Consider the following 13,837-nt stretch of genomic DNA (forward strand, 5'->3'; position numbering starts at 1 on the left):
AGGTTTCGCAAATTATTTGCTAGTATCCCTGAGTAACTAGTTAAAGTCTTAAGCCTTAAAGAAACTTTGGTGCAGGATATAAACATCTGAAATCGACAAATACTTTTACATTTTGGGAAATACACACAGTCACTTTCTTGCCAAGCATTAGATGAGAAGATTGATACCAATGACTCTCATGGGAGTGGTACCGATCTTCTCATCCAACTCTCGGTAAGAAAGCAATTAATCAGTCAGTCTCACTACCGTCTGAAGTAACGGCGAATTTTAACACAGCTTTAAACAAAGTCCACAGTTTATGATGGTAATTGGCACATTTGCTTTATTTTGAAAACAGACATTGAAACCATTTTTATTTTTTCATATTTTTTTTCTCACAAGTTTGAACTCCTTGATAAGGTTGAAACTGGACATTGCACTCACTGGAACATGGGAAAAGTATTTTTTGTTTGCTCGTTTGTTTGATTTTTCTTTTTACTTTTTTTTTGCGTAACATCAGTGCATTTTTATTTTACTCAGTATTTTTCCAATTCATATAAACTGTCATAACAACACCAAAGACATCAAAAAGAAGCCGCCACACCTCTTAAGTTTTTGTGACTGCGAAAAAGTTCCTCTCAGAGGGAGAGTTCCCATCATGCATCTGGTTCGATGGTTCATGCTACTGTTCTCACGTTTGGTTGGCAGAACACAAATCGTCATGTAAGAGCCAGTTATACCAATACTATAGCTGACTTTTAAAGTGTATTATTATATGCGTATGTCATTTAAATGGCAACAGGTCCTTTACTGTAAATGTGAGTAGACAGGGAGTTTGTAAAAGGGGTGTAAACCAAGCTTGAATGACTCAAGCAGAATAGAGAGAGAGAGAGAGTAATAGTCTTGTCCTATATGTGGTTTTTGGATTCAGGATAAAGCTGCCCAACTGGAAATGTCACACATTTAATTATACATTCTATTCTCCATCAGATGTGTCAGTACATTACCTATTTGCGGTGTTCTCAATACACTTGTAGTGCTGAAAACTAAAGTTGCATTTTAAACCAGCTTGTTTTTGTGCGTGCATTTGCAGAAGTACAGATTTTAATTGCAAAAATGTGTTTAAATAAAGTGCATTGCAATGCGAATAAAGTGTGGTGCATTCACAACGCATTTTAAACGTGTAAACATCCAGTTGGGAGCGTTCATTCCACCACTGATTCACTTACAATAGATAGTGAAGATCAAATCAAATCCTCCGCCTCCTCCTCCTCATCAAGGTAACAATCATTTTTCATAATCAACATCATCATCATCACCACTTCCTCATAGTATTAGCTTGAGCCAAAAAACTTAACGCTGGAAACTCCCCCAACATGAGAAAATCATTGCCACACAAAAAATGACAAACAAATAGAAACGGACTGCCTTCACATTGGGAAGGCAAAGAGCAACCTTTTTAGATTTTTGTTTTTGTGTAATTCTTCATACTCTTAATTCTGCTTTCTTTAAGTTAAGACTTTGCCTTAGTCATCCTTGGACTCGGTGCCCTCCGCCGCTGCATCTGCCGGGGTGGCCTCCTCTGCTTTAGACTCCTCTGCAGCATCTGGGTGGAGGGAGGGGAGGAGGGTACAGAGAGAAAGCGAGAGGAGGAAGATGAGATGTAGGGTAGATGTAGATGAAGGGTGGAGAGAAGGGGGAGGTGATAAAAGGTGGGTCGGGGAGAGGAGAGAGGAAAAATTAGCCTGCGGAGGGGAGGTTTTACATTGTGAGCTTGGAATAATAAGGCTATATCTGGGTCTTCTGACATACTGAGCATCAAAGATTTCACATATCAGCTGCTACTTTTGATGTTTAAAATATTTCACCTCAGAAGCTTCTCTGTGAAAAAAAAAAAAATGCATACGGTAATATTCAAAAACCATGAAAATGTGGCTTAAAAAATACACAGAATAAACTGTGTAATTCCGTGTTGTTCACAAGATGTCAACTCTACTAAAACTGAGAGCGTGTCAGTCAGAAGGAGCAACCTAATGTCTGAAATCCCACGTTGGCTGTGTAAATAATAAAGGAAGAGAGTGCTCCTAATGGACCCATGAAGCATTTGAACTGACATCACAACGCTAACAGCAGCATCTCGGCCTGTCACATTGAATACTAGGTGATGCCCACAGTGTACTACTCTGTAACAACATCCAGTGGCGACTTACTAAGAGGTGAATACTGTTGAATAACGATCCATGATACATCTCTGAGACATTACAAATCAAGTTTATTGAGTAATATTGCCCGGACGCATTATATTTTTGTATTTTGCTTTTTTACTCCTGTGCTAAATGCTATTTTGCTGCTAATAAATTATTATTATTGTATGTGTATAGTCTACAAAATCAAAAGTAAAAATGTGACATTTCCTGATAAGACCTTGCCATACAATATATGGGCTGCAATAATTTTAAAGACCTTTCATTTTATTGTTTCTGACCAAGCCTATTATTCAAGTGCCCTTAGAGTGGTGATCTCATACCATGATGATCTCATACTCTTTTAATAGAAAGAGGAGACATCAAAGAATGACATCATTGCATTGGAGATTGGGGTGATGGAGTGCATGTGTGTGGGTGGGTGTGTGAGGTCGAGTTAGAGAGAAAGACAGAGGAGTGGGGCGATCAAGCCCATGTTAGCGCCTGCACTAACGTGTGAGTGTGTGTGTGACTCAAGACAGCGTGATCCTCAAGGTAAGAGGTAATTAGCTTGTTAGCCAGTATGACAGACTTGAGAGTGCTTCGCTCTACAGCCACTGAACTGTGTGATGCAAATGCAATTTCACTCAATTCACAGAGCCGAAGCACATCAGTTCTGGTATTCTGACATCACCTCAGTTATCTACACCAGTGATGGTGACTAAAATGCTAATAAGGGTTGGAACAAACGCCCAAACTCTGGGCGTGATCTTTGTCTTTGTTTGTCGATTCTGCCCACTGATTTCACTGAAGTTTTCAGTAAACAATGTTAATGAGAGCATGACACATAGTGCGGAACTCTGAAATAAAGTAGAGCTGAAGTAGAAGGAAGCAACTTCAGCTCTTTGGATGCATAATCTACTTTTTCCAACTTCCATTTACGTTTGTAATTTTGTTTTTAACATAAGGCATGTCACAACATTTTTGTCTCCATATGGAGTGCCAGCAAGGCTTTACTCCAGGTCTGCTCATAGACTGTATACAAGAATTGGACGTAGTTTGTGGCCCTCCGTTTGGAAGCCTCAAGTTCAGTATTTTGGCCATCACTATCTTGGTTTTTGGGCGTCGCCCTCTTTGTTATTTGCAACCAGAAGTGACACGAGAGGTTGGAGCTAAGTACAACCGAACGCTGAATTTTTAGGCGACCAAAATGTTACAATTAACTTTCATGAACTGAAAACACCATACAGATTATTGTACCTGTCTATAAATGTATTTATGGACTTGCCCCTGATATGCAAAGATACTGTATGTCCCTGGTAGATCCCGCTGTGGTTTTGGACCCAAACTGAATCTGAAGACAGCAAAATAAATTGAGGAATTTATGTGACTGTTAAAGACACATTTTTTTCACCTTGTGAGTCAGTGTGTGAGTCACGAGGTGTTTATATTTCTATCACCAAGGTAGCGTCACAACCGTGCAAGATGCAGTCATGAAACTTTACAGGTGTGTAGTTGAGATCAAAACGAAGGACGAGTTCACAGATGGGTGTGGTCCGAGCAAGGGCATGTCGGCTATCGGCGATTGGCTGAGTACATTGCCATTTTTTTTTTTTTGCCATTTCTTGATTATGTCTGCTGCTGCTCAATCTTGGAAGATTAGAAGTTTTGAGAAGATGATGGTGGAGGTGGTTATAATCATCACTGCTGTTGTTTATGTCGTTATTATTTATCTTTTTATTTTATTTTTAATGTAATTTTTTAACAGTTGTTTAAATTGTCTGCATTTTGTTGCTGTATTTCATGTATAAAAGTGCTATATAATTAAAGTTTATTATCTTGAATATTCAGTGCTATGTCAACATGCTATGACAGTTAACAGCTTGGTCAGATGTAACTAAGTGAAGCAAATGACACAGACTATCCTAGGCGGAGAATCTGGATCATACCCTCATAAATCATTCAGTCGGATCAGAGTACCTGGCGTCCTTGTGCTCTCCGGTCTGTGCGCTGACAAACCTTAACCAAGTGACTTAGTCATAAATATTAATTTGCAGTTGGTAAAGCAGATTGTGGGCCAGCAGTGGGTTCTTAATTAGCAGTTCTTTGTCAAGTAATGTTTGTTTGCGACAGGTTTCCCCGGTGTGGATCGTGACCAGTAGGGATCATTAATCATTCATTGGAATCAGAGCACCTGTTATCCCCGCTCTGCTCCATGCAGGTGGTAACTATGACAACAGGGAGACAGTGCTGCCTAGGTGACCTAGTTTCCGTGTAGTTCTCCAGTCGGTGTGTGTGTGTGTGTGTGTGTGTGTTTCCCACCTCACACTCCCACCTACTCCAGACTGAGCATGCTCCATTAACTACCTGTCTGACCCAGTCTGAGAGTCCTTGGACCAGAAATATGAGTTCATGTCAAGACATTGTTTTATCAATGTTAGAATGTAATTTCACGGCCTTCCAGGTATACGTTTCCACTGTAATTGGGCGTCAAATGGTGGTTTGCGTTCAATTCTATTAGCTGGTGTTGGAGGTCCAGACAGCAAAGATACTATCAGATATTTTTGTGACCTGATGTGATGCGTAAAGAGGATTTAATGGGGTCATCCATTTTCACCACGACTTGTGTTTTCATTTGAATAAATGACTATAGCAGCCTGTTGGCCTTGAAATCATGAAATTGAACCCATCTGTGATGTTCATGAACCTTTACGACTCACAAAACATCATGCTTTCTCATTAAGCAAACAATACAACCGTGCTTCTTCACAATAACTCTGATCATGCCTAAGATAACACTAGCCCTTTGTACAACATCATTTCCAACCCTGCATTTCCATCCCAATCTCTGCCTCATCAGTATGGGGTTTCCATCTTACAGAGGCTGAGATACAAGGCTGTCTAATCTAATATTGAGCTCTGTCTCTGTGTTAACCAGTGAGTGGCGGAGCACTGCCAAAGATCTTTAAATCCTAAAGACTCAACAAGCAGTTATTTCCTGCAGCGCCTGCCAAGCACACTATGGAAAAGCTCACCTATTCCCCTTAATTACTTTTTTACAGGAAGTATTTGCTTCTTGATTGGTGAGTGCGTCTGGAATATAGATAGACTGTATATAAAAAGTGGATGTAGTCACTGTGACATCACCCATTGTTTTGTTGACTGCCGTTTTGAAGCCTTGAGTTCGACACTTTGCTATGTTGGTTTCTTGCAACCAACATGAGAGGGTGGAGCAAAGTACAACCAAACACTGAATAAGACATTTTTAGGGAACCTGTCAATCACAAGGTAGCCACGCCCTAAAGCATACTCTGCTTTATGGTCTATTTGACTCTAAATGGGACCATAATTTACTAAATGAACATCATGCTGTATTGAAGAAGACTTGAAACTAACGATTGAGACCATAAACTCATGTTTACAATGTTTACTGAGGTAATAAATCAAGTGAGAAGTAGGCTCATTTTCTCATAGACTTCTATTCAATCGGAGTTCTTTTTGCAACCAGAGGAGTCGCCCCCTGCTGGCTATTAGAAAGAATGCAAGTTTAAGGCACTTCAGCATTGGCTTTACTTCTCAGACCTGGAGGTAGCCCACTGGTCTGGAATCATTTTTGTCTCTGAACTCAGTGAATTTCGCCAACATGTGCTCACCTAAGTGTTTGATTAAGAGATCTTGAGACGAGAACCTTCTAGTAAATCTTATCTAAGTGGGATTATGTTATCTGGTATGTGCTTGTGTGCATGTAATGGGTTTTTAAATGAATCCTAGAGTAATGAATGGAAGTTAAACGCTTTAGTGTAATCTGCATACCTTGTTTATCTTTTGTTTGGTTAGGCTCCTCCTTCTCAGCTGTCGGGCTGACAGCAGCAGGCACATCGGCTTGTCTGGCCTCCTCCTTTTTCTCCTCGCTCTCCTCCTTCTTCTCCTCAGCTGTGGCTGTGGTGGGACTCTTGGCTGCCGCCGCTGGGGCCTCCACCTCTTTGGGCTTCTCCTCGGCTTTCTTCTCCGCCTTTGGCTCCTCTTTCTGGGGCTCGGAGGGCGCCGTGGCGGCCGTAGGAGAGGCAGCAGCCGGTGCTGCCGCTACAGGAGACGTCGCTGCGCCTACAGGAGAGGCAGCAGCAGCTGCCGGAGAGTTAGCTGGCTTATCTGCCACCGGGCTTTTGGCTTGGCTCGTCTCCTCCTCCTTCTTCTTGGCCTCCTCTCCTGCAGCTTCCTCCTCCTTTGCAGGTGCCTCTTCTCCCTCCGCTTTCTTTGCCTCTTCTCCTCCCTCTGTCGCCTCCTCTGCAGCAGCAGGACTGTCTCCCTCCTTTTCCTCATCTCCATCTTTCATCTTTTTCCGAGTTATGTGTCCACGGAAGCTGGCCTGTATTTTGGTGGCAGCCTTGTGGGCCTTGTCCTCGGGTTTGTTGGGGGTGCCATCCTGTTCAATCTTCTGGTCCGCCTCATCATTCTTCTCCACCTGGTAGCCAAGAGAAAATACAGCAAGTTAACATCTACTGCAAGCCATCAAGCAGGTCCACCGGAAACCAGCAAGGGAATGTACCGGTTGTACTGCTAAAAACAAAGGATCCCTCTACTGTGGGGTAATAGCTTGAGGATGATCATCCCAAAATATCATGCTGGCAAAGAAAGGTACAATATGGCATGAGTTGAAAGGAAAAATACTAAAGTATATGCTATGAGAGAGGGTTTAACTTGTGAATTTATTTATGTATAGCCATTACTGGAGAATTTTGGACTGGGAAAAGTTGGGTTAGGGTTTCAGGACTACTTTAGAATCGAGTAAAAGTGAAGGACTGGATGAGGAACAGGGTTAGGAATAGGACAGCACACAATGTAATATTGAAAGTGGTTCCGTGATATTACCTTCTGTAACTGGGTCCATAGCTGTCCATCAAATAGTGGGTTGTGCTATGAGTCATATAAATCTAATGAAAAGAAATCAAATCAAATAAAGGAATGAATGATGAGCACTGAAAGTGGCAAACAAAATGAATCAGTACATTCAAAATGAACAAGCAAAGAAATCAAGGTAAAACATTCTCTAACCAAAGTTCAACCAATCAAAAGCTTTAAATGTGCACCTCAAATGAACGTGAATAAGCAACATGAAGCAAACACAAACTGTCAAAGAGCATGCAGGCAGTGCAGCACCAGTTAGCCAAATGATAAAGATGTGAAAACTGCAGAATCTGTGTTTCAAGTCTTTGTCAGGATCCATTGATTAATTTGACAACAGAATGGATCTAGAGTCTTTTATCATTTCATGTGCTGGAAAGAGGAGATTTAGTGCCATTGTGAATCACGAGAATAACAGATGTGTGTGTGGGTCGATTGTCTCCTCATAATAAATTGGATACACTGGCATTTGGGGCACGACAAATGACTCTAGGCGTTTATTGCGGTTATTCAATCCAGGCATGTGGTTGATATTGTCCTCTTGATAATGCTGCTGAAATGGATTTAGTGAATAATTAAACCTAAATGTAGAACCTCCCCATCCATTACTGTCCCCTGGATTCCCCGCTAATGATTTCTTCAAAATTGTAACCAGAAAAATGCATCAAAACCGAGGCTCTTTCTCCAAAATAATGAGCCACTCTCTATTCTCTAGGTACAGTAGCGTTCTACGGCTCCAGCTCTGGCTGCTAGGGAACGAGCTGCCTGCTCGAATCTCCTCAGCATTCACTGCCATACCCCTCCCAACCATCAAAGGTTACCTTGACAACCAGAGTGCTAACTCATCACGACGCTGTCTGCTGGTTGGTGCTATGAAAGACTATATGTCACCCTGATTGGCAGTGCACCTGACCCCTCAGGGGAGCGGGCCAATAGGAACTCGTAAATCAGGCGGAGCAATCAGCATGGCTAAGGAGGGGCGATGCAGCGGCAGGGTGCGGCACGTGGCCGGTGGGGGGGCCGAAAGGGTTATATATGTATCAAAGCTGGCGGTCTGTGTCCACAAGCAGTAGCATCTTCTTTAAGGTCAGTGAATAGCTCCATCCATCAGTCTATCTCCTGATACCCACTGTCTCTAATAGTGTCATTATATTGGGTATGAGGTTTGACTTGGACAGCTGCCTGCGTGAGGAATCACATCTGCGTGACATGATTTAAGAGCCAGAGGCTCTAAACCAACATGTCTTCTTCAGGGTCAGTGTGTCAGTCCAATATTGGAGCGGAGAGGCCAAGGTGCAGCTGTGTTGGTATATTCACCTCCTCCACCTTTATTCGCATGCCATCCCCAGGGTTCAGGGTGTAAATCCTGCCCCGGGCCTTCCTGCAGTTCTTAATATACACCCTCTTCCTGAAGCAATTTTGTGCAATGCGATATTAAAAAAAAAACAGCCTGATATTGCTGGCTGTGAGAGCAGGATTTCAGCTTTACACTGCTCCTCAAATAAAAAAATGTTAACTTAACAATGAGTTATTAAGCGCGGAAATAAACTTTAGCAAGTGTCCTGCTATTAGAACAATGTGGAGACAAACCGGCACACCCTCTGCTCTTAATAATATGCAGGTCTCTGGTGACTTATTGGGCTTTTACTATGTCTGATCTCATGGGTGCTTACATTTGCCAAAAATTTGACCGGAGCACTTAACTCTAAATAGAATTACTTACTGGCGGCATACAGTGAGTCAGACAGAGAGAGGAAGAGAGAAAGCAATAGATGAGGGTGTTTGGGAATATGGGGGTATGACATCATTGTTGGAACAGAAGGTATGTCATTCACTTTAGAGATCTGGGTGTGCAAATGTAATAAAATGCCAGCAGAGTGCCAGGTGACCTCATATCAGCGCACAAAGCCCGGGAAGAAAGATCACCATCATTGTTTGACCACAAGTATAGCATCATCATTTGAATTATTGATATTTGTCTGCATGCATCACCCTCAAAAGTGCTGACTGCTGAAGCCTGTTTCCATGGGCCATAAGATTCAGTTCAGACCTGTCATATCAAATGCATTATTCTGCTGTGATATACTATGTACAAGTGGTTAATGACTTGAGATAGTGGCTACATTAAAATATCTAAACAGATTATTACAAATCCTTTAAGAATTGCTTCTTGACTGTTAACTGAACCCCGGTCACATACCCTCCTGCAGGCGCTATTCCGCTCGGTGGTGTCTGTGCCGCACACATTTTCATTCATAAATACATCAGCACCTCCCAAAGGTGCAGCACACCACAAGGTACAATCCCTTTAAGACTACACAGCCGCTTAAACTCTTAATTTGCAGTGAGGCAATATATTTGTATTATCAGGTTAATCAAATGACTTATTACAATTAGCCCGCAGTGTTTCCTCTTCCAGCGTGGTCTCTCTGGTTGCCATAGATACACTACATTAACCACTTAAAACTGTTTCTATTATCCAGCAAAAAACTGGTATCTCTGTAATTTACATAAAAGTGCTTTTCTTGCATGATTGTGGAACACATTATGCAATCCTGCAATTATAAAAGCTACAGTAGCAACATTAAAAGCTTGTTGTAGAACACTTTACTATATGTAGGTGACGGATAATGACTGCCATCTTCATGTTCTGTACAATAGCTCACAGGTTAATTTCTCTAGATACAAGATTGCCATTCACCGACGGACATAGGCGTCTGTCTTTCCTGTCGGTAAAGGTAATAAATGGTTGTGCTAAAACGTGTTCAGTGCACTGTCTGACAGCTGGATGTGTCTAGTATGGCTTCGCCTATGAGCTGCAGTCTGTGCTCGCTCCCTGTCTGTCTCTGTCCTTGGGTGGGCACCGGCTGCCGTGTGAACCACACCCGGCTTTACCGACAGATCCATAACCCCACACCCACACACACACACACACACACCATCCCCCAATGGTGACACACAGTAACAATCCGCCACCTTCCCACTGCCTCATTGCCAGTGCCATTAGGGACTTGTTTCGGGAGGAGGGGGAGGAGGAGGGGAAACGGTGGAAGACACGGTGGGGCGGTGGGGTTTATGCTGGTTGAATTACCACAGAACCACAGCTCACGCTAATGCACACCAGGCGTGCATATAATCAGGTTTTTTTTTTTTTATTCTGATCCATTGAAGCGGGAGACTCCCTTTTCACCTCGCCACTCCGCCCCAGCCTTGGATCGAAAGCCGCTAGCAAGAGGAGGAGAGAAATATTAAAGGTAATATTTGCATTTATAATAGTGGAGCTTTGCAGAGGCCCTTTTATCACAAACCCAACAGGTGCAGCTGCTGAATATATTTTATCCACTTTATTATGTACGATTTGATTATATTAAACCAGATACTTTAATTAATAAATTACATAGTGCAAAGGCTAATTTAAATCAAATTAAAAGCATTTGTCATATTAGCACAGTTCCCAAGCAGCCAGATACTATTAGCCACCCTGCTGGTGGCACACATACTTCCTGCAATGACACCTCTCTCCTGAAAATCCCAACATTATTTCAATGGCTGTCTGCTTTTTTCTGCAGGAACCATCCAGACACTAAAGAGCCAAGCTGTCTGCAACTGCCGAATATCATCCTTCTCCTTCTTTCTGTCGTCTTTCACTCTCTGTTTCTCACTGAGCGAACTGCTACCCACTCATTCTCTCACTCACACACACACACACAGAGCGGAGCACCACACCCTTTTAGCCAGCTATCTCCTGCAGATGAGGAGAGGGGGGCTCAGGTGGTGACTGCCACAGCCCCCGCTCGCCATCCCTCTCTCTCCCCTTTGACGGTGAATTGATGAGCGATGTTAAAGGATGCACTGCTTCTTTTTTTTTTACGACGGCCCGGGAAAAGATGCTCCGCAGCAACTAATAAGCGGCCATATGCCAGCGTCATTACATCCTCTGGAGCAGCCTTTAATTCAATTACACCGACTCTCTGCCTGAACAAAGGCTCCGCAATCGCCACTGATCTCATAGGGGCTGGGTCTGGGGCTGGGGAAAGGGGCAGTGGCGCTGAGGAGAGGGGCAAGTGGAAGTGGAGAGGAGCTGCTGGGGGAAAAGGGGCTGGGGCAGGGACTGGAAATGTGGGCTGTGGCTGGTGCTTTGGCTGAAGCCAGGAGCCACAGCATGAGAGGAGATAAGCATCTTTAAGGTAGCAGACTGGGTCTTGATTTTGGTCTAGGATGATGTAGGCTTAAGCTGCAAGTGAGGGCAGGACAGACAGGACAGGTATGGTCCTGATGCTAGAAGGAGGGATGAAGTTGGGGCGGAGTTGGAACACATATGGGTGGGATTTGATGTACTGGTTTTAGGGAGAAATGGCAGCTTTGGGTAAGCCTGGTGAGTTCAAGATGGACCTGGAAGAATTTGATCTAAGGAAAGGACAAGGAGCATCTTCTGTGGTGAATTTTGTTCTAAAACTGCATGCAACTAAAGATAAAGCTAGGAGCTGAGGCTACTGAGGAGACTTAAATGAAGTGCAAGTAGCCACTCCCATGGTGAAGATGTTGCAACAGCACTTAACACTCCACAATGGCAGGGCCCACAGCACCGCTGCCATGTTTAAAAGCAGCAAACCGTGCTCTCTGCTCATCCATCCATGAAGACCGCGGAGTCTGTCTGGATTAATTTATGCCTCTGCTCCTCAAAAGCAGGAGGCGGGAGGATAAGTGCTTGTAGGCCGGGAGGAAATTTTTCCCCCTTTCGTGAGACGCTCGAGGCAGCGACAGCGCTCTGTGGGAAAAAAAGCCGGTGCCTCACCCACATGGCTGCAGTGTGCAGCGCGCCGGCTTCCTTTCTTTTGATCTCGCTCACCTTTGCGCCTGCTCACCTCCTTCAACCACCACCCTTCGCTCTGTCGCCACCGGCTTTCCTGCCGGTTGTAGCCACCATCCAGTTCCCTCTTTGCTTTTCTGCTCTGCTGCATGCCTGCCTCTCCCTACCTTCCCCCATACCTTGCAACCCTCCCTATCTCAATCCTATTTCTCTTCCCACCAGGTTCCCTTTGCTCTATACCTCCTCTTGCATCTTTCCCCCCTCTCCATCTACCTCCATGTGCACCAGCTACACTCCCTGCCTGCCTGCCTGCCTGCATGTCTTACCACTGCCAAGCCTTGCTTCCTTTCTCTCTCTCTCCTCCCTGTCAGAGCTAATATGACTCATCCCGGCTAACATTTAAGAAGCAATCAAGTGGCATCGGAATCCAGTGTGTTATGAGTCCGATAAAATCACAACCAGTTTGAGATAGCAGCAGGAAACCAGCCCTGATCACACACAAAACCACCATGATAGCTGCTGAAATACAGAGTGAAGCACAGGAGGGTGCCACCTTCTTCTTCCACTGTCCAGACCCACCCCACTTCCATGCAACACCTTCTTTTTTTATTATTATCTCTGGCACTGAGACTAGCCATGGGTTATTATAAAACTACCCAACACCATCCTTTCACACCCTTTAAATGAGTGCACACTTCATCGTACCCTCAATTGACAGCATCCACTTACAAAGCTGGAGGGCTATGATAATCCATTTAGACTCATTTATTCCCATTGTATTCCCCCGAGGCCACTGACATGATGGTGCTGCTCACTCAATCCGTACCCCACCCTTTTTTTCCCTCTCTGTGGAAATTTACTTTCCTGTGTCACCCATTTCTGCTCAAGATCACAGAAGTACAAAAAGACACCTAGACCCCCTTGTTTAACGCATCAATTAAGAGCACATAGGTGGATCTAATTAATAGGAATCATCATTAACAATGGTGGATTGGAGGAGTTCAGTGGAGCTCCTGAACAATCGTTTCAGACACAATACAGAATCTATCAATAATATTTCACTTTTTTTTTCAAGTGCATGATCAATAAGAGGGGATGCCAGGCAGCCCAAGATCGAGTTACAGTCTTGTGCCTCTCTCTGCGAGTACAGTGTGAGGTCTGAGAGGCATTGTGGCAACATCCATTCATGCGGGATAATCACATTAACTAGGCGTGTCTGGGCTGTGTGGATAGACTCCTATAAAAGACAAGCAAGGCCCTCGAGTCAAAGCAAATTACACCCACATTTTTCCTCTAATCTCTCCTCAAGCATCCTGATCTGAGTAAGAGTCACAAAGTTCAGAGTTGAGAAGCATCATTTTTTTAAATAAAATATATGATAAAGCAAATGAGAGCAGTTTACCGGTTTGGTTCTTCTTATGCAGCACAGCATAGTTGTAGTTGTTGTATCCTCCCTTTTTTCTTCTCTGCTTCTTTCTTCCCTTTCACTTCTTCTCTCTCACCCTCTCTCTCTCTCTCTCGTGCGCTCTCTGTCGCTTTCGTGCACACACACACACACTCTCTCTTTCTCTCTGGCTGTATCAACAGCTAAGCCGCCCAGTGCATTTACTCATCCCAGTTTGCACACACACGCTCTTCAGTCGGTCTGCCTGGGCGCACCTCTCTCTCTCTCTCTCTCTTACTTGCTGCCTGACAATGACTACAAGCCCACCCTTTAAACCCCTCCCTTCTCCTCTCTCCCTCCATCCCTTCACACTATCCCCCTCCTCTTTCTCCTCCTCCTCTTGCTCATAGTGATGAACCCCCCCCACCTCTTTTAGATCAGCACTCCTCTCTTCTACATCTTCTCACCCTCCTCCTCCTCCTCTTCTCTTCCAGCAAAAGCTGCGGCCCCACCCTAAAAAGACTCTCTCGTAATGACTGACTGGATACCTCCAATTTTTTGCTCTGATACATCCTTTTT

At 43.9% G+C, this 13,837-nt stretch overlaps 1 protein-coding gene across 1 annotated transcript; it reads right to left on the reverse strand.

Moving 5' to 3' along the window:
* Nucleotides 1–295: 295 nt before the first annotated feature.
* Nucleotides 296–13,594, reverse strand: gap43 (growth associated protein 43). Its single transcript, XM_037774936.1, has 3 exons — nucleotides 13,277–13,594; nucleotides 5,976–6,624; nucleotides 296–1,585 (listed from the first exon to the last, which is right to left on the reverse strand). Exons 1-3 carry the CDS (start codon nucleotides 13,304–13,306, stop codon nucleotides 1,506–1,508), a joined length of 759 nt encoding a protein of 252 aa, XP_037630864.1. The 5' UTR covers nucleotides 13,307–13,594; the 3' UTR covers nucleotides 296–1,505.
* Nucleotides 13,595–13,837: the final 243 nt, after the last annotated feature.

Source organism: Sebastes umbrosus, chromosome 7 (assembly GCF_015220745.1).
Source record: "Sebastes umbrosus isolate fSebUmb1 chromosome 7, fSebUmb1.pri, whole genome shotgun sequence".
NCBI classification, from domain to species: Eukaryota; Metazoa; Chordata; class Actinopteri; order Perciformes; family Sebastidae; genus Sebastes; species Sebastes umbrosus.

Bases quoted from the DNA above. Each gene is read 5' to 3' on its own strand.
- gap43 (XM_037774936.1), bottom strand. From the start codon at position 13,306: ATGCTGTGCTGCATAAGAAGAACCAAACCG. The intron at 6,625-13,276 runs GTAAACTGCTCT...CTTGGCTACCAG, and splicing joins GCATAAGAAGAACCAAACCG to GTGGAGAAGAATGATGAGGC. The intron at 1,586-5,975 runs GTATGCAGATTA...CCCTCCACCCAG, and splicing joins CCAAACAAAAGATAAACAAG to ATGCTGCAGAGGAGTCTAAA.